A 21,516-nucleotide genomic window follows, 5' to 3' on the forward strand; every position below is an offset into this window, starting at 1 on the left:
CCATTCACTGCCTATATCCGGACAACAGCTAGGTACAAACGCACATATTCCTATTATTATAATAATCTCTTATCTATAAGGCGTCACTAGGGTTCTGTTGCGACATAACGTTTAAAGGGTTAATGTTACTGGATTTGCAGAAATGGGAACTTGCTATCTCTATGAATTGTGGAGATAACAGACAATGGCCCTCATTCAGAGCCGCTCGTTAGCGGCAGTACGCTCGTTCCGAGCGATGTTTGCACATCTGCGCATGCGTACGGTTTTTAGTACTCATGCGCGAACCAGTCAGTGCGGCCGAAAATCCTTTGTACGCTATATAGCGAGTGCCTGCTATTTTGAGTGACAGAATGAGGCGTATGTGGGTGGTAACAGGGGAAGGTGCTTGAAAATGGGGAGTGGAGATCCGAACGCAGGCGTGCTTAAAGGTCAAAACGGGCGTTTTATGGGTGTGTATATTTAAAACAGCAGCGTCATTGACCACGTCACTGGGTTATTTTATAGCCAGAACTGCACGCAAATTTGTGGTAGCAAACACCAACCACAAGAATAGCGAGCAGTTCATACGCTGGTCGATGTACTCGATTAATCTAATAAATAGCGGACATGACGTAGGATGCGTGCGGCCAAGGGGCGTTTTTAACAAATAAACGAGCGTATGTTTTGCTCGTTCGTTCAGACTTAGAGGTGTGAACAGACTGCAATGTGCGTACGGATCATTTGAATAGCCACCCCTTGTTTTTAAACGAACGACCGCAAATAGCGTCCGGCTCTGAATGAGGGCCAATATCAGGGTAAAATGAACAACCGATTGATTAACAGCGTTTTGTTCCTTCAAAGTGACTCGAAATATAATACAGTAAAAAGTGTAAAACCAATCTAAGAGCAACAGACATTACTTTCCTTAGGTGGCTACACATTAGACGATATGACGTCCGATCCGGCGGATTGAGCCGACATATCATCCACGTCGGCAGATGTATACCCACTATGGACGACCATGCGGGTTTCCGCAGGTTGTCCGCTGGGGTCGTTCTGTCGGCCTGCATGTAGGGCCGATGGAATGACACAGCTGCCGACACCAGGCAGGTGAATGGAGCTGTTGCCCAACGTATCGGGCGGTCGGGCACCGGATCGCATAATGTGTATCGGCCGCCCAATTTTACCGCTGTCCGTTCCTTATACAGAATCGCCAAATCTGTTAGGCTGATCTTCTGCCGGGTCATTGGATTGAACGAAGTCTTGAGGCCAGGGTACTGCCCACACTATGGCTGATCCCACAGTGTGTAGGTGACGAGTGGTCTTTAATGAACAATACATCAGACACGGGGGCACCTGGAGTACTGTCTCAGTAGGATGGCATAGAGAGCTACAGTTCTTCATGTGTCAGGGGCCCTTTTAGCTATTAGTGGTACCTATGTTTAGTAGCTGCTGTAACACTTATCTTATCCAGCTTCAACTAATCGCTGTTCTTCTCCCCCTCCATAGTAACTGCCTTACCTACCGCCGCATATATCACCCCCCCAGCCAGCCTGACGACTTGCTGAAACCTGGTTTCTTTAAGGGCACTTACGGCAGCCATGGTCTGGAGATTGTCATGTTGAGTTTCCACGGCACGACTGCCAAGGCAACGAAAATAACGGTGAGCGTTTCATTGTGTTTCCCTCCCGTACAAGAGCAGAGACCCCCAATGTCAGTCTACCAGAGTCATAGCGATAGTAAAGGTTCGCAGCTGTCGGGGGTGTCCAGCCTTGTGGTGGTAATCTTAACTACGCCCCTGCCCAACACCGCAAGCGCAGGGGCACCACAGAAACGCACATATTGTCATGCGTCGTGAGTGAAGGCGCTTATTGTCTTAACGTAAATTGACTGAGGTTCCTCTGCTTCAAGAGCTGATGTAGTTGATCGCTGCATAGACGCACTTGATGACATTAGACAAATATAAAGCACAAATGCGTAAAATACAGAGGTAACGTCCCTTTAAATGGGTAGCCTGCACCGGCTTTGTTATGGCAGTTCTGGGAGTTGTGGTCCTTTATGTGTCCGGGGGAGTTTCCTCCCATTATTTCTACCCGGAACATCCATCCTTCACATGTAACTTCTGTCTCTGAGGCTTTCTGCAGTCAGCCCAGTTGAAGGTATTAATACGTCAATAACCGTAGCCTAATCGTAGGGTGACGCGGTCACCGATCACCAGGATCTGCGATTTATGTGGCAGAAGTATGTTACACCTGTAATGATCCAAGTGGTGTGGCCAGGTTATTATAAGGTGTTGCACTAATTGTGTAGTATGACCATCTCTCCAGTAATGTTCTAAACATCCCCTTCTCTTGCCTGTTTTGCCAGCCATTCATAGTATGTTGCGTTTGATTGCAGGGAGATCCCAACGTCCCAGCCGGACAGCCCACACTTGAAGTTGACCTCGCTCGGCCCGTGCGGCTGCCCAGCCTGGAGCAGTTGCGGAATCTGGATGAGCTGTCTCGGATCATTATGGAAATCCATGAGCAGATAAACAGGGAGCAGAGGCTGGCGGCCAGCGAAGATGTAGGGAACGTCCTGGCAGACCAACCCCAGGAATCAGTGCCCGTCCTGAGACCAGCAGAGAGGGAAGCGGATGAAAGAGGGGATCCTCAGCCCCCGGAGCCCCAGTCCTTCGCTCTTCCAGAGGAGGTGATGGCCCGGAATGGAGATTATCCTCGTAGCTGCAAGATGTGGTAAGGAGATGCAGATTTGCTCATATCTATGACCTCACAAGTGACCATTGGTGTCATCACTAATATGTTTTACTTTTTTGGTCTACATTTGGTTGCAATCACTCTACTGTTAAATTCTTTAATGAGTTCTCAGTTACCTTTCACAGTCCTATAGGTGTCCAAATTGGGGGGTCTGACTAAAGCGACCAGCAGGGCCGGCTCTAGGGGTGTTCGACCAGTGCGGTCGCACAGGGGCTCCACCCATAGAGGGCGCACTCCTCCCCAACATCCTGATTTAAGCGACACAGTACTGTCCCGCTGTTCCACCCCTGGGCCGAAGCGGCCGTGGGTGGTCAAATCGGGAGGTTGGGGACCCCCGGAGTGTGAATGGATGCAGTGCGCATGCGCAAGGCACCCATTCACTGACGGGAGAGGGCTGGGGGAAGCCCGGCCAGTGACGGAGGGCTGGGATTTATCCCCAGCCTGACATTATTTGGAGGCGTGTCTTGTGGACACGCCTCCAAATAGCGTCACTTAGGGGGCGTGGCATATGGTAATGAGGCTACACCCTTAATTTTGGGCGCGAGTGGGATTGCAGGGTGCTCAGACCCCTGGAGCCGGCCCTGGCGAACAGACATCTTTACTGGGAATGTTATGAAGCATCTATTTTCCTATGATGTATTTTTTAAATTAAAATGACGTTGACTTCATGATAAGTGGTGAAACGATATTAAAGAAAGTGATTGTGTAATAATATAATGATGGTTGCGGCTGAGCTCCAGGAGAGGATGAAGCCAGGTGGCTGCGACTGAACCCTGATAAAACAGAGGCACCGATCATAGGTCACAGGACAGGGCTGCAGCCAACCAACAGGACTTACACTTGGGGGTCCAGAACTACAAAACACTAAACATGTGCGGATCTTGGTGTTGTCCTGGATAGTGGTATCTGACACTTACACATCAGGTATCAGCCATAATCACGGCCTCATTCTTTCATCTGAGGAACATAGCCAGAATCAAGCACTGAGCTCCCTCAGAAGATCTGCCTAAAGTCATACGTGCATTTATATCATCACGCCTAGACTACTGCAACGCCCTTTACCTCGGTCTCCCAGCAAAGAACTGCACCGCCTGCAGATGGTACTAGATGCAGCTGCCAGGCTATTAACCAACCAGCCCCGTTCCTGCCACATATCTATCATTCTCTACTCCCCTCACGGGCTGCCTGGCTCACTGACACTGCATAGCTCACACACTGTACTGACACTCACACACTGTACTGACACTGCATAGCTCACACACTGTACTGACACTGCATAGCTCACACACTGTACTGACACTGCATAGCTCACACACTGTACTGACACTCACACACTGTACTGATACTGCATAGCTCACACACTGTACTTACACTGCATAGCTCACACACTGTACTGACACTGCATAGCTCACACATTGTACTGACACTCACACACTGTACTGACACTGCATAGCTCACACACTGTACTGACACTGCATAGCTCACACACTGTACTGACACTCACACACTGTACTGACACTGCATAGCTCACACACTGTACTGACACTGCATAGCTCACACACTGTACTGGCACTCACACACTGTACTGGCGCTCCACACTGTACTGGCGCTCGCACACTGCACTGGCGCTCGCACACTGCACTGGCGCTCACACACTGTACTGGCGCTCCACACTGTACTGGCACTCACACACTGTACTGGCGCTCACACACTGTACTGGCGCTCACACACTGTACTGACACACACACACTGTACTGGCATTCACACACTGTACTGGCACTCACACACTGTACTGGCACTCACACACTGTACTGGCGCTCACACACTGTACTGGCGCTCACACACTGTACTGACGCTCACACACTGTACTGGCGCTCACACACTGTACTGGCGTTCGCACACTGCATAGCTCGCACACTGTACTGGCGCTCGCACACTGCATGGCGCTTGCACACTGCATGGTTCGCACACTGTACTGGCGCTCGCCCACTACTGGTGTTTGCACACTGCATGGTTTGCACACTACTGGCACTTGCACACTGCATGGCTCGCACACTGCACTGGCGCTCGCACACGGACTGGTTTGACACACTATTAGCGCTCGCACACTGCACTGTTCGCCCACTGTACTGGCGTTTGCACACTGCATGGTTTGCACACTACTGGCGCTCACACACTGACTGGTTCATGCACTTTACTGGCGCTCACATACAGTCTGAAAGCCATAGAAAATTCTGCAGATTTATCTTTAACTCAGTTGTTCGGCCCTAATGTCCATATTCACAAAATTGCCACCGAATGGACCTACCTAATACCTCTTCTTTAAAAAAAACAAAAATGCGATTTTTTTTTTGTTTGTTTGTTTGTTTGTTTGTTTTGTTTATTTTTTATATATATCTTATCTACCCTCTTAACTTTTTCCCTTTTTTACTTTGTTAGCTTTTTTGGGACTGGCCTCATCGCCGGACACGGATTTAGCAGCCCAGAGAGAACTCCCGGCCTGTTTATACTCTTTGACGACGACCGATTTGGGTTTATATGGCTGGAACTGAAGTCATTCAGCCTGTACAGCCGGATGCGGGACAAGTTTCAGAACTCCCAGCCCCCATCACTAGAGGCCTTTGACGAGATGCTCCGAGCTATGCAATTATGGACAACCTAGAGTGTGGGTTCGGGTGGGGGGGGCTGGGCGACCGGAACTGGACAAGTCAGTGTTTGCTGGGAGTGAATGCTGCAACTTTGGGAGAGCCAAACATATCAGCGCATGTACTTTTTAAGCCTTTGTGTACCAGAGGATACTGCTACGCATTGCCAAGTTAAAATAGGAAACCTATGAATTTGAAGCGATGCTTTTAAAACAAGAACAAAAAGAATGAAGCAAACCTCCTTATAATGTATTAAAATCACCCTAACGTAATAATATATAAATATATTAATTTATGGCTGTGCCTAACTTATGTATTAATAACCCGCAGTGATCAGGGCTGAGGGGCCAGGAAATATTTTTGTACATCTGCCTATAGCGGGAACAAGGATGTAGATTTCCGTACCTGTAGAAGGATAGTGTGATTGCGTTTGCCCACTAACTACACTTGAGCGACCCGATCAAAGTGTCTTTTATTCTTGTGCGACTGTGATGTGTCATTAACTCAGCCCATTCAAAAGACCAGGCAGCCCCGTATTGCATTAGATAAATGATGAACAAAATTGCAGACTACAAACATTACTTAATTTTTTTAATTTTTTTTTAAATAAAAGATTTTTGCCTTCATACTCCCTGCAGAACCATGTGCTGCCACAAGATGGCGCAGCTGACCTGATAATGAAAGACGCATACACTACTGCAATCTTTGTGCCTCGGGATTAGGGCTCTAGCGAGAGGGCAGAGGGGCAGGAAATATTTATTTTATTATTTATTGATGATTTATACTTAGAAAATAACATTATCTGCAGAATTACATTAGAAGTAGAAATGTAGGACAATAAAAAAAAAAAAAAAAAGGCTTAAGTCCTTGCAAGTCTTATGGCTTACAATCTAATAGGAAATATAACGTTAATATACAGTTTACTAGTAGAAAAAAAATATAGATGATAAATGGACTTTTAAAGAAGATCAATTAGTTTTTGTTTTGTTGTTTTTTTTTGTATTGTAATCGCTGCTCCCCTGCTGATCGCTAACGCTATAATCCTTTGTTAGGTGGAATAGGAGGCACGCGATAATCGGTGAAGGGGAAGATGCAGCTGATCGTTATATATCTAAAATACAAAATTACAAATACGTCACATTTTATTTTTTAAATATCATTTAGGAATTTAATGGAACTGAGACATTATTGCTTTTATTTTGTGCCAAGTGTTTCAGTAGTGTCGATGGATACAGTATACTGTAGATAGTTTTGGAAACAGACTTATTGGACTTTTAATATTTAATTTATTTTTATTTCTCTGTAAAAGAAAGAACAAAAAAAGATTCAAAATTGTTGAGATTTATTCTTAATTAACTTTGCGTGAACAATGCCCCTTTCCGCTAATATGTGGTTTGTAATATTTCCATCCGCATATAAACAGTCCCTGGTGTGTTTAGTCCAAAACTTATAATACAATCCTTATGTTCATAAATGGGATGTTACCATTATAGACAATGGAAGTACTGCAACCATTCACTAGGAGCCAGTGACATCACTGAGAATGCAGCCTATCCATTCACTAGGAGCCAGTGACATCACTGAGAATGCAGCCTATCCAGTCACTAGGAGCCAGTGATATCACTGAGAATGCAGCCTATCCAGTCACTAGGAACCAGTGACATCACTGAGAATGCAGCCTATCCATTCACTAGGAGCCAGTGACATCACTGAGAATGCAGCCTATCCAGTCACTAGGAACCAGTGACATCACTGAGAATGCAGCCTATCCATTCACTAGGAGCCAGTGACATCACTGAGAATGCAGCCTATCCATTCACTAGGAGCCAGTGACATCACTGAGAATGCAGCCTATCCAGTCACTAGGAACCAGTGACATCACTGAGAATGCAGCCTATCCATTCACTAGGAGCCAGTGACATCACTGAGAATGCAGCCTATCCAGTCACTAGGAGCCAGTGATATCACTGAGAATGCAGCCTATCCAGTCACTAGGAACCAGTGACATCACTGAGAATGCAGCCTATCCATTCACTAGGAGCCAGTGACATCACTGAGAATGCAGCCTATCCATTCACTAGGAGCCAGTGACATCACTGAGAGTGCAGCCTATCCATTCACTAGGAGCCAGTGACATCACTGAGAATGCAGCCTATCCAGTCACTAGGAACCAGTGACATCACTGAGAATGCAGCCTATCCATTCACTAGGAGCCAGTGACATCACTGAGAATGCAGCCTATCCAGTCACTAGGAGCCAGTGACATCACTGAGAATGCAGCCTATCCAGTCACTAGGAACCAGTGACATCACTGAGAATGCAGCCTATCCATTCACTAGGAGCCAGTGACATCACTGAGAATGCAGCCTATCCAGTCACTAGGAACCAGTGACATCACTGAGAATGCAGCCTATCCATTCACTAGGAGCCAGTGACATCACTGAGAATGCAGCCTATCCAGTCACTAGGAGCCAGTGACATCACTGAGAATGCAGCCTATCCATTCACTAGGAGCCAGTGACATCACTGAGAGTGCAGCCTATCCATTCACTAGGAGCCAGTGACATCACTGAGAGTGCAGCCTATCCAGTCACTAGGAACCAGTGACATCACTGAGAATGCAGCCTATCCAGTCACTAGGAGCCAGTGACATCACTGAGAATGCAGCCTATCCATTCACTAGGAGCCAGTGACATCACTGAGAGTGCAGCCTATCCAGTCACTAGGAACCAGTGACATCACTGAGAATGCAGCCTATCCAGTCACTAGGAACCAGTGACATCACTGAGAATGCAGCCTATCCATTCACTAGGAGCCAGTGACATCACTGAGAATGCAGCCTATCCATTCACTAGGAGCCAGTGACATCACTGAGAGTGCAGCCTATCCAGTCACTAGGAACCAGTGACATCACTGAGAATGCAGCCTATCCATTCACTAGGAGCCAGTGACATCACTGAGAATGCAGCCTATCCAGTCACTAGGAGCCAGTGATATCACTGAGAATGCAGCCTATCCAGTCACTAGGAACCAGTGACATCACTGAGAATGCAGCCTATCCATTCACTAGGAGCCAGTGACATCACTGAGAATGCAGCCTATCCATTCACTAGGAGCCAGTGACATCACTGAGAGTGCAGCCTATCCATTCACTAGGAGCCAGTGACATCACTGAGAATGCAGCCTATCCAGTCACTAGGAACCAGTGACATCACTGAGAATGCAGCCTATCCATTCACTAGGAGCCAGTGACATCACTGAGAATGCAGCCTATCCATTCACTAGGAGCCAGTGACATCACTGAGAGTGCAGCCTATCCAGTCACTAGGAACCAGTGACATCACTGAGAATGCAGCCTATCCATTCACTAGGAGCCAGTGACATCACTGAGAGTGCAGCCTATCCATTCACTAGGAGCCAGTGACATCACTGAGAATGCAGCCTATCCAGTCACTAGGAACCAGTGACATCACTGAGAATGCAGCCTATCCATTCACTAGGAGCCAGTGACATCACTGAGAATGCAGCCTATCCATTCACTAGGAGCCAGTGACATCACTGAGAGTGCAGCCTATCCAGTCACTAGGAACCAGTGACATCACTGAGAATGCAGCCTATCCATTCACTAGGAGCCAGTGACATCACTGAGAATGCAGCCTATCCAGTCACTAGGAGCCAGTGACATCACTGAGAATGCAGCCTATCCATTCACTAGGAGCCAGTGACATCACTGAGAATGCAGCCTATCCATTCACTAGGAGCCAGTGACATCACTGAGAATGCAGCCTATCCAGTCACTAGGAACCAGTGACATCACTGAGAATGCAGCCTATCCATTCACTAGGAGCCAGTGACATCACTGAGAATGCAGCCTATCCATTCACTAGGAGCCAGTGACATCACTGAGAGTGCAGCCTATCCAGTCACTAGGAACCAGTGACATCACTGAGAATGCAGCCTATCCATTCACTAGGAGCCAGTGACATCACTGAGAATGCAGCCTATCCAGTCACTAGGAGCCAGTGACATCACTGAGAATGCAGCCTATCCAGTCACTAGGAACCAGTGACATCACTGAGAATGCAGCCTATCCATTCACTAGGAGCCAGTGACATCACTGAGAATGCATCCTATCCATTCACTAGGATCCAGTGACATCACTGAGAGTGCAGCCTATCCATTCACTAGGAGCCAGTGACATCACTGAGAATGCAGCCTATCCAGTCACTAGGAGCCAGTGACATCACTGAGAATGCAGCCTATCCAGTCACTAGGAGCCAGTGACATCACTAAGAATGCAGCCTATCCAGTCACTAGGAACCAGTGACATCACTGAGAATGCAGCCTATCCATTCCCTACGAACCAGTGACATCACTGAGAGTTCAGCCTATCCATTCCCTAGGAACCAGTGACATCACTGATAATGCAGCCTATCCATTCACTAGGAGCCAGTGACATCACTGAGAATGCAGCCTATCCAGTCACTAGGAGCCAGTGACATCACTGAGAATGCAGCCTATCCAGTCACTAGGAACCAGTGACATCACTGAGAATGCAGCCTATCCATTCACTAGGAGCCAGTGACATCACTGAGAATGCAGCCTATCCATTCACTAGGAGCCAGTGACATCACTGAGAGTGCAGCCTATCCATTCACTAGGAGCCAGTGACATCACTGAGAATGCAGCCTATCCAGTCACTAGGAGCCAGTGACATCACTGAGAATGCAGCCTATCCAGTCACTAGGAGCCAGTGACATCACTGAGAATGCAGCCTATCCAGTCACTAGGAACCAGTGACATCACTGAGAATGCAGCCTATCCATTCCCTAGGAACCAGTGACATCACTGAGAGTTCAGCCTATCCATTCCCTAGGAACCAGTGACATCACTGATAATGCAGCCTATCCATTCCCTACGAACCAGTGACTTCACTGAGAATGCAGCCTGTCCATTCACTAGGAGCCAGTGACATCACTGAGAATGCAGCCTATCCAGTCACTAGGAGCCAGTGACATCACTGAGAATGCAGCCTATCCAGTCACTAGGAGCCAGTGACATCACTGAGAATGCAGCCTATCCAGTCACTAGGAACCAGTGACATCACTGAGAATGCAGCCTATCCATTCCCTACGAACCAGTGACATCACTGAGAATGCAGCCTATCCATTCCCTAGGAACCAGTGACATCACTGAGAATGCAGCCTATCCAATCCCTACGAACCAGTGACTTCACTGAGAATGCAGCCTGTCCATTCACTAGGAGCCAGTGACATCACTGTGAATGCAGCCTATCCAGTCACTAGGAGCCAGTGACATCACTGAGAATGCAGCCTATCCAGTCACTAGGAGCCAGTGACATCACTGAGAATGCAGCCTATCCAGTCACTAGGAACCAGTGACATCACTGAGAATGCAGCCTATCCATTCCCTACGAACCAGTGACATCACTGAGAATGCAGCCTATCCATTCCCTAGGAACCAGTGACATCACTGATAATGCAGCCTATCCATTCCCTACGAACCAGTGACTTCACTGAGAATGCAGCCTGTCCATTCACTAGGAACCAGTGACGTCCCTGAGAATGTAGCCTGTCCATTCACTAGGAACCAGTGACATCACTGAGAATGCAGCCTATCCATTCCCTAGGAACCAGTGACATCACTGAGAATGCAGCCTATCCAGTCACTAGGAACCAGTGACATCACTGAGAATGCAGCCTATCCATTCCCTACGAACCAGTGACATCACTGAGAATGCAGCCTATCCATTCCCTAGGAACCAGTGACATCACTGATAATGCAGCCTATCCATTCCCTACGAACCAGTGACTTCACTGAGAATGCAGCCTGTCCATTCACTAGGAACCAGTGACGTCCCTGAGAATGCAGCCTGTCCATTCACTAGGAACCAGTGACATCACTGAGAATGCAGCCTATCCAGTCACTAGGAGCCAGTGACATCACTGAGAATGCAGCCTATCCAGTCACTAGGAACCAGTGACATTACTGAGTATGAAGCCTATCCATACACTAGGAACCAGTGACATCACTGAGAATGCAGCCTATCCATACAATAGGGACCAGTGACATCACTGAGAATGCAGCCTATCCATTCCCTAGGAACCAGTGACATCACCGAGAATGCAGCCTATCCAGTCACTAGGAACCAGTGACATCACTGAGAATGCAGCCTATCCATTCCCTACGAACCAGTGACATCACTGAGAATGCAGCCTATCCATTCCCTAGGAACCAGTGACATCACTGAGAATGCAGCCTATCCAGTCACTAGGAACCAGTGACATCACTGAGAATGCAGCCTATCCATTCCCTAGGAACCAGTGACATCACTGAGAATGCAGCCTATCCAGTCACTAGGAACCAGTGACATCACTGAGAATGCAGCCTATCCATTCCCTACGAACCAGTGACATCACTGAGAATGCAGCCTATCCATTCCCTAGGAACCAGTGACATCACTGATAATGCAGCCTATCCATTCCCTACGAACCAGTGACTTCACTGAGAATGCAGCCTGTCCATTCACTAGGAACCAGTGACATCACTGAGAATGCAGCCTATCCATTCCCTAGGAACCAGTGACATCACTGAGAATGCAGCCTATCCATTCACTAGGAACCAGTGACATCACTGAGAATGCAGGCTATCCATTCCCTACGAACCAGTGACATCACTGAGAATGCAGCCTATCCATTCCCTAGGAACCAGTGACATCACTGATAATGCAGCCTATCCATTCCCTACGAACCAGTGACTTCACTGAGAATGCAGCCTGTCCATTCACTAGGAACCAGTGACGTCCCTGAGAATGTAGCCTGTCCATTCACTAGGAACCAGTGACATCACTGAGAATGCAGCCTATCCAGTCACTAGGAGCCAGTGACATCACTGAGAATGCAGCCTATCCAGTCACTAGGAACCAGTGACATTACTGAGAATGAAGCCTATCCATACACTAGGAACCAGTGACATCACTGAGAATGCAGCCTATCCATACAATAGGGACCAGTGACATCACTGAGAATGCAGCCTATCCAGTCACTAGGAACCAGTGACATCACTGAGAATGCAGCCTATCCAGTCACTAGGAACCAGTGACATCACTGAGAATGCAGCCTATCCAGTCACTAGGAACCAGTGACATTACTGAGAATGAAGCCTATCCAGTCACCAGGAGCCAGTGACCAGGGCCGTAGCTAGGGTAGTGTGGCCGGTGCCATCACAGATGGCACCACAGGTCAGCAGGGGGCGCTGATTGGGTCTGTCAAATTTATGTTTATTATCATTCTCACTTGTAGCTTCCTCTTATTTCATCCCCAACATCTCCTGTCTCCCCCGATCTCTTCCCAGGCCCTTCCCCATGAGGCCATTCCCCTTTATTGGGTGCCTTATGTCACTTCAAAAAATGAGCGGGGTGCCAATGCTCTTTCTGGCACAGGGCACCAAAAAGTCTAGCTACGGCTCTGCCAGTGACATTACTGATAATGCAGCCTATCCACTAGGAGCCAGTGACATCACTGAGAATGCTTTGTATCCATACATTAGGAATCCGTGACATTCCTGAGAATGCAGCCTAACGAGTCACTAGGACCCAGTGACATCACTGAATGTTACAGCCTATCCATACACTAGGAGCCAGTGACATCACTGAAACTGCAGCCTATCCATACACTGGGAACCAGTGACATACCTGAGAATGCAGCCTATCCATACAATAGGGACCAGTGACATCACTGAGAATGCAGCCTACCCAGTCACTAGGAACCTGTGACATCACTGAGAATGCAGCCTATTCAGTCACTAGGAACCAGTGACATCACTGAGACTGCAGCCTATCCATACACTAGGACCCATTACAGCCTATCCATATACTAGGAGCCAGTGACATCACTGAAAATGCAGCCTATCCATACACTGGGAACCAGTGACATCACTGAGAATGCAGCCTATCCATACAATGGGGACCAGTGACATCACTGAGAATGCAGCCTAACCAGTCACTAGGAACCAGTGACATCACTGAGAATACAGCCTAACCAGTCACTAGGAACCAGTGACATCACTGAGAATACAGCCTATCCAGTCACTAGGAACCAGTGACATTACTGAGAATGCAGCCTATCCATACACTGGGAGCCAGTGACATCACAGAGAATGCAGCTTATCTAGCCACTAGGAGCCAGTGACATCACAGAGAATGCAGCCTATCCATTCACTAGGAACCCGTGACATCACTGAGAATGCAGCCTATCTATTCACTAGGAGCCAGTGACATCACTGAGAATGCAGCCTATCCATTCCCTACGAACCAGTGACATCACTGAGAATGCAGCCTATCCATTCCCTAGGAACCAGTGACATCACTGATAATGCAGCCTATCCATTCCCTACGAACCAGTGACTTCACTGAGAATGCAGCCTGTCCATTCACTAGGAACCAGTGACGTCCCTGAGAATGTAGCCTGTCCATTCACTAGGAACCAGTGACATCACTGAGAATGCAGCCTATCCAGTCACTAGGAGCCAGTGACATCACTGAGAATGCAGCCTATCCAGTCACTAGGAACCAGTGACATTACTGAGAATGAAGCCTATCCATACACTAGGAACCAGTGACATCACTGAGAATGCAGCCTATCCATACAATAGGGACCAGTGACATCACTGAGAATGCAGCCTATCCAGTCACTAGGAACCAGTGACATCACTGAGAATGCAGCCTATCCAGTCACTAGGAACCAGTGACATCACTGAGAATGCAGCCTATCCAGTCACTAGGAACCAGTGACATCACTGAGAATGAAGCCTATCCAGTCACCAGGAGCCAGTGACCAGGGCCGTAGCTAGGGTAGTGCGGCCGGTGCTGTCGCAGAGGGCACCACAGGTCAGCAGGTGGCGCTGATTGGGTCTGTCAAATTTATGTTTATTATCATTCTCACTTGTAGCTTCCTCTTATTTCATCCCCAGCATCTCCTGGCTCCCCCGATCTCTTCCCAGGCCCTTCCCCATGAGGCCATTCCCCTTTATTGGGTGCCTTATGTCACTTCAAAAAATGAGCGGGGTGCCAATGCTCTTTCTGGCACAGGGCACCAAAAAGTCTAGCTACGGCTCTGCCAGTGACATTACTGATAATGCAGCCTATCCACTAGGAGCCAGTGACATCACTGAGAATGCTTTGTATCCATACATTAGGAATCCGTGACATTCCTGAGAATGCAGCCTAACGAGTCACTAGGACCCAGTGACATCACTGAATGTTACAGCCTATCCATACACTAGGAGCCAGTGACATCACTGAAACTGCAGCCTATCCATACACTGGGAACCAGTGACATACCTGAGAATGCAGCCTATCCATACAATAGGGACCAGTGACATCACTGAGAATGCAGCCTACCCAGTCACTAGGAACCTGTGACATCACTGAGAATGCAGCCTATTCAGTCACTAGGAGCCAGTGACATCACTGAGAATGCAGCCTATCCAGTCACTAGGAACCAGTGACATCACTGAGAATGCAGCCTATCCATACACTAGGACCCATTACAGCCTATCCATATACTAGGAGCCAGTGACATCACTGAAAATGCAGCCTATCCATACACTGGGAACCAGTGACATCACTGAGAATGCAGCCTATCCATACAATGGGGACCAGTGACATCACTGAGAATGCAGCCTAACCAGTCACTAGGAACCAGTGACATCACTGAGAATACAGCCTAACCAGTCACTAGGAACCAGTGACATCACTGAGAATACAGCCTATCCAGTCACTAGGAACCAGTGACATCACTGAGAATACAGCCTATCCAGTCACTAGGAACCAGTGACATTACTGAGAATGCAGCCTATCCATACACTGGGAGCCAGTGACATCACAGAGAATGCAGCTTATCTAGCCACTAGGAGCCAGTGACATCACAGAGAATGCAGCCTATCCATTCACTAGGAACCCGTGACATCACTGAGAATGCAGACTATCTATTCACTAGGAGCCAGTGACACCACAGAGAATGCAGCCTATCCATTCACTAGGAACCCGTGACATCACAGAGAATGCAGCCTATCCATTCACTAGGAACCCTGTGACATCACTGAGAATGCAGCCTATCTATTCACTAGGAGCCCGTGACATCACAGAATGCAGCCTATCCATTCACTAGGAACCCGTGACATCACTGAGAATACAGCCTATCCATACACTGGGACCCAGTGACATTACAGAGAATGCAGCCTTTACTGGGCCTGATTCTCTAAGGATCGCTACTCTGGTTACACGCACGCAGAGCAGGTGCTAATATCAGCAGTGATATGTAAATGTGTGCATTCGCATTCCGGTCACAGCCAGACATAAGGACGCCCACTTCCCCTTACACACATACGTTTACTTTGTCAACATAGCAAAACAATCAGTAACATGGTGTAACATCGGACCCATACGCACAGTTAGGGCAAGTCAGACCTCCCTCCGGAATTGCTTACATCAGCGCACGCTATGAGGCCTCAGGCTGCGTATGGTATTGCAGTGGCTAATTTATAAACGCCCATGCAACGCCGTCCCAACGCACTAACACGCCTGCGTTTCCCCGACCACCCCTCCATCACCACCCACAAACGGCACTTCCCGTCAATCACTCTGCCATGGGTCTGCGTAGCCTCTGATCGCAGTCTCGATCGCAGTGGCTAGTTTGCGCAGGCGCACCGCGATGCATGCACAGAACGTAACAATCGGCCGATTGTGTGCGTATAAGCAACTACGATCCTTGGTGAATCAGGCCCATGGTCACTAGGAGCCAGTGTGTGCGTATAAACAACTACGATCCTTGCTGAATCAGGCCCATGGTCACTAGGAGCCAGTGTGTGCGTATAAACAACTACGATCCTTGGTGAATGAGGCCCACGGTCACTAGGAGCCAGTGTGTGCGTATAGACAACTACGATCCTTGCTGAATCAGGCCCATGGTCACTAGGAGCCAGTGTGTGCGTATAAACAACTAAGATCCTTGCTGAATCAGGCCCATGGTCACTAGGAGCCAGTGTGTGCGTATAAACAACTACAATCCTTGCTGAATCAGGCCCATGGTCACTAGGAGCCAGTGTGTGCGTATAAACAACTACGATCCTTGGTGAATCAGGCCCATGGTCACTAGGAGCCAGTGTGTGCGTATAAACAACTACGATCCTTGCTGAATCAGGCCCATGGTCACTAGGAGCCAGTGTGTGCGTATAAACAACTACGATCCTTGCTGAATCAGGCCCATGGTCACTAGGTGCCAGTGTGTGCGTATAAACAACTACGATCCTTGGTGAATCAGGCCCATGGTCACTAGGAGCCAGTGTGTGCGTATAAGCAACTACGATCCTTGCTGAATCAGGCCCATGGTCACTAGGAGCCAGTGTGTGCGTATAAACAACTACGATCCTTGCTGAATCAGGCCCATGGTCACTAGGAGCCAGTGTGTGCGTATAAACAACTACGATCCTTGGTGAATGAGGCCCACGGTCACTAGGAGCCAGTGTGTGCGTATAGACAACTACGATCCTTGCTGAATCAGGCCCATGGTCACTAGGAGCCAGTGTGTGCGTATAAACAACTAAGATCCTTGCTGAATCAGGCCCATGGTCACTAGGAGCCAGTGTGTGCGTATAAACAACTACGATCCTTGCTGAATCAGGCCCATGGTCACTAGGAGCCAGTGTGTGCGTATAAACAACTACGATCCTTGCTGAATCAGGCCCATGGTCACTAGGTGCCAGTGTGTGCGTATAAACAACTACGATCCTTGGTGAATCAGGCCCATGGTCACTAGGAGCCAGTGTGTGCGTATAAGCAACTACGATCCTTGCTGAATCAGGCCCATGGTCACTAGGAGCCAGTGTGTGCGTATAAACAACTACGATCCTTGCTGAATCAGGCCCATGGTCACTAGGAGCCAGTGTGTGCGTATAAACAACTACGATCCTTGCTGAATCAGGCCCATGGTCACTAGGAGCCAGTGTGTGCGTATAAACAACTACGATCTTTGCTGAATCAGGCCCATGGTCACTAGGAGCCAGTGTGTGCGTATAAACAACTACGATCCTTGCTGAATCAGGCCCATGGTCACTAGGAGCCAGTGTGTGCGTATAAATAACTACGATCCTTGCTGAATCAGGCCCATGGTCACTAGGAGCCAGTGTGTGCGTATAAACAACTACGATCCTTGGTGAATCAGGACCATGGTCACTAGGAGCCAGTGTGTGCGTATAAACAACTACGATCCTTGCTGAATCAGGCCCATGGTCACTAGGAGCCAGTGTGTGCGTATAAGCAACTACGATCCTTGCTGAATCAGGCCCATGGTCACTAGGAGCCAGTGTGTGCGTATAAACAACTACGATCCTTGCTGAATCAGGCCCATGGTCACTAGGAGCCAGTGTGTGCGTATAAACAACTACGATCCTTGCTGAATCAGGCCCATGGTCACTAGGAGCCAGTGTGTGCGTATAAACAACTACGATCCTTGGTGAATCAGGCCCATGGTCACTAGGAGCCAGTGTGTGCGTATAAACAACTACGATCCTTGGTGAATCAGGCCCATGGTCACTAGGAGCCAGTGTGTGCGTATAAACAACTAAGATCCTTGCTGAATCAGGCCCATGGTCACTAGGAGCCAGTGTGTGCGTATAAATAACTACGATCCTTGCTGAATCAGGCCCATGGTCACTAGGAGCCAGTGTGTGCGTATAAACAACTACGATCCTTGGTGAATCAGGCCCATGGTCACTAGGAGCCAGTGTGTGCGTATAAACAACTACGATCCTTGCTGAATCAGGCCCATGGTCACTAGGAGCCAGTGTGTGCGTATAAGCAACTACGATCCTTGCTGAATCAGGCCCATGGTCACTAGGAGCCAGTATGTGCGTATAAACAACTACGATCCTTGCTGAATCAGGCCCATGGTCACTAGGAGCCAGTGTGTGCGTATAAACAACTACGATCCTTGCTGAATCAGGCCCATGGTCACTAGGAGCCAGTGTGTGCGTATAAACAACTACGATCCTTGCTGAATCAGGCCCATGGTCACTAGGAGCCAGTGTGTGCGTATAAACAACTACGATCCTTGGTGAATCAGGCCCATGGTCACTAGGAGCCAGTGTGTGCGTATAAACAACTACGATCCTTGCTGAATCAGGCCCATGGTCACTAGGAGCCAGTAACTGAGGAATGAAGCGGCTCCGTGCAGTGTTATTGTCAGGGATTACTCTGAGAAATGTCCTTTCCTCGCTTGTTTGCGTTGTAATAAAGATAAGGATCCTGCTCTCGTACACAACTAACCTGGGGGGAAATTCTGCAGATATGATAATAGTCATTGTGATAAATGTCCCATTAATAACATTATTTGTGCTTTGTTTTTTGTAAGGATATTTATAGCACGTAGGTAATGAGGCTCAATGCGCTACGCTAGATGAGGAGTAAGAGGTCTGTGATATTCTCGCTCCTTATTAATGCTATGAGGATAAAACACCCAGTGACAATGATTGTTTTCGCTTTTGTACATAAGCGGTGTAGGCGAGACGCCGGTGGTGGGCGTCTCTATGCACAAGACGGCAGCTAAGTCATTACCGCCCTTGGACCACGGTGACGCAATTTGCGGGACCACACCCCCATCACCTCCCACCTAATTGTGTGTTACACAGTCTCTTCCCCTCTATCCAGCAATGTCAGTATGATGTGCGGAGGACATGAAGGCACCAAGGATCGCAGCCGCCGTATCTGCTCAGCTGTCCTATCGCACTCACAGCTGAGCAGGAAGACAGCTTCAGCCCATGATCCCCCCCCATAGGCCGCAACCAGTAACCGGATTTATTCAGCGACTACTTCTATACCAGCAACAGCTCCCTCTGGTGGTGGGGCGCAGGATACCTTTTCCAAGAGCAGATGGGTGATAGCAAATCCAGATAGGAGGCCGGAGGGGATGGGGATCTCCCCTTATAAGCAACATATTTTTTATTTATAGTGTTATATTGAACGGTGTGTATTATACCTAGTAATGTACTGTCAGAATGAAGGCATAATTGAGTGCCGGGATGCGTTCGGCATCCGATGGTCAGGATGCTGATGCTTACATTGTCGGCGCCGGAATACCGACGCCGGTCATAATCTCGGCGCAAGGATCCCGACCGCCGGGATGCCGAAGGTAAGTAGCGGGGTTGGGGGATGGGCTAGGTTTAGGGGTTAGGCACTAGGGGGAGGTTTAGGGTGCGGGGAGGTTAGGTTCAGGCACTAGGGGGGAGGTTAGGGTTAGGTACCAAAGTTGGTATGTTGACCCTGTCGGGATCTTGGCGTCGGGATTCTGACTGAAAGGATCTCGACTGTCGGGATTTCATACCGATCCCCCATGCTGCCTGCCTATTACTGTTAGACTGCAGCTGTCTGTTTTTCTATGTGTTACTTTGTGTTGTCTGTACATTGGGCCCAATTCTGAGACGGACGCTAATGCTAGCCCACCGGCGTCTTGGCAAATCCAATCGACTACGTACAGAGACGCAGCATCGGTTGTAGATCAGTCCATAGTCGTCCTTCTGGGTAACCCTATTAACGCGCAGAATAGCCGCAGAAGCTGAGATGCCGGAGTCATTTTTACTGCGTATGGAATCGCAGTCGCAGGCAGAGACACTCCCTGGAAGCGGTCGCCACACGCCTTCATTTGAGTCGCCACCTCCTTCCCGTTGCCGCCCATAACTGGTCCCTGTCTGCCAATCACTTTGCGAATAAATCCTCTCTGCGAGTGACAATGAATATTAAACTTGACGCGTGCGCAGTGCGACTCAGATGAATGCCCAAATCACCGATAATCGCTTAACATCGGCATCGCGCCTATCTCTGAAACAGGCTTAGCGTACCGGAGGCAAACGCAGGGCTTCTTGAGGGGTGTGTCAAAATCTTTGCGGAGGGCAGTCTGCCCTATCGGTATCACATGGGGCCAATGCAGGCAACTCCGTTGTAAAACCTCGTAGGACCCTGTGACGGGCACAGTTTAAAGTAGGAAGTTTCTGGATGTCACTTTTAATACTGATATTTAAACTAGTTTACAACTGAGAAAGAAGGGTCAGCATTAAATGGGCTCTTGCAGCAGATTTCTGGGGTCAGCTCAGAGTGCAGACTGTGCCCAATGTCTACAATGTGATTAACTAGATCTATTTATTTTATGGAAGATCACAGGATAAATATTGATTGTCACTAGTGTCAGATAAGGGGCTGGTGATAAGCGGCCAGGCTATACCTTGGAGTGTGTACCCAGCATAAGACCAGTGTTCACTGAGTACATCTGGCTCAGGGTCGTATTTATTCTGCAGGACTGAATCTGAGGTCTGGCTGGGTGTACTCTTATAACAGGCACTGACAATTGTAGATCGTACAAGGCCAATCATGGAACTGGTCAGGTAACAGTGGGCCTGATTCAGAGCAGGACGCTATTTGCGCTCGCTCGTTCAGAAAAAGGGGCCGGCTATTTAAATTGAGCGCTCGCTCTTTGCTGTCTGTTGACGCCTCTATGTCTGAGCGAGCGAGCGAACGAAACATGCGCTCGCTATTTTGTAAAGACGCCCCCTGGCCGCTCGCATCCTACGTCATATCCGCTATTTTCTTGATTAATCGAGTACATCGAAAGGCGTCTGAACTGCTCGCAGTGCTTGTGGTAGGATTTTCCTACCGCAATCATGCGAACAGTTCAGGCTAAGAAACAACCAAGTGACGTGGTCGATGACGCTGCTTTGTTAATTATGCACACCCTTAAAACGCCCGTTTTGACCGTTTGGCACGCCTGAGTTCGGATCACCACTCCCCGTTTTCAAGCACCTTCCCCTGTTACCACCCACAAACGCCTCATCCTGTCACTCAAATTAGCAGGCACTCGCTATTTTGCGAGCGCTCGATTTCCGACCGCAATGACTGGTTGGCACATGCGCATTACGACCCAAATGCATGCGCAGATGTGCGTACATCGCTCGGAGCGAACGAGCGGCCGCTTACGAGGGGTTCGGAATCAGGCCCAGTATGCGGGTATAAGTATTTATCTTGTATATGACTGTCACAGATTAAAGCTTTATCTTTAACCAAAGGCATA

At 48.5% G+C, this 21,516-nt stretch overlaps 1 protein-coding gene across 2 annotated transcripts in view; it reads left to right on the forward strand.

Moving 5' to 3' along the window:
• FBXO31 (F-box protein 31) overlaps positions 1-6,669 on the forward strand; it is a 30,466-nt gene extending 23,797 nt beyond the window's left edge. For both annotated transcript variants that reach the window (XM_088447983.1, XM_088447984.1), the window contains 3 exons: positions 1,489-1,642; positions 2,377-2,714; positions 5,175-6,669. In XM_088447983.1, coding sequence (XP_088304109.1) covers positions 1,489-1,642; positions 2,377-2,714; positions 5,175-5,397 — 715 coding nt within the window. In that variant the 3' untranslated portion in view covers positions 5,398-6,669. The remainder of the gene's footprint in view (positions 1-1,488; positions 1,643-2,376; positions 2,715-5,174) is intronic.
• The last annotated feature ends 14,847 nt before the right edge of the window (positions 6,670-21,516 follow it).

Source organism: Taudactylus pleione, unplaced genomic scaffold (genome assembly GCF_031769625.1).
Source record: "Taudactylus pleione unplaced genomic scaffold, aTauple2 ptg000447l, whole genome shotgun sequence".
Classification (NCBI taxonomy): domain Eukaryota; kingdom Metazoa; phylum Chordata; class Amphibia; order Anura; family Myobatrachidae; genus Taudactylus; species Taudactylus pleione.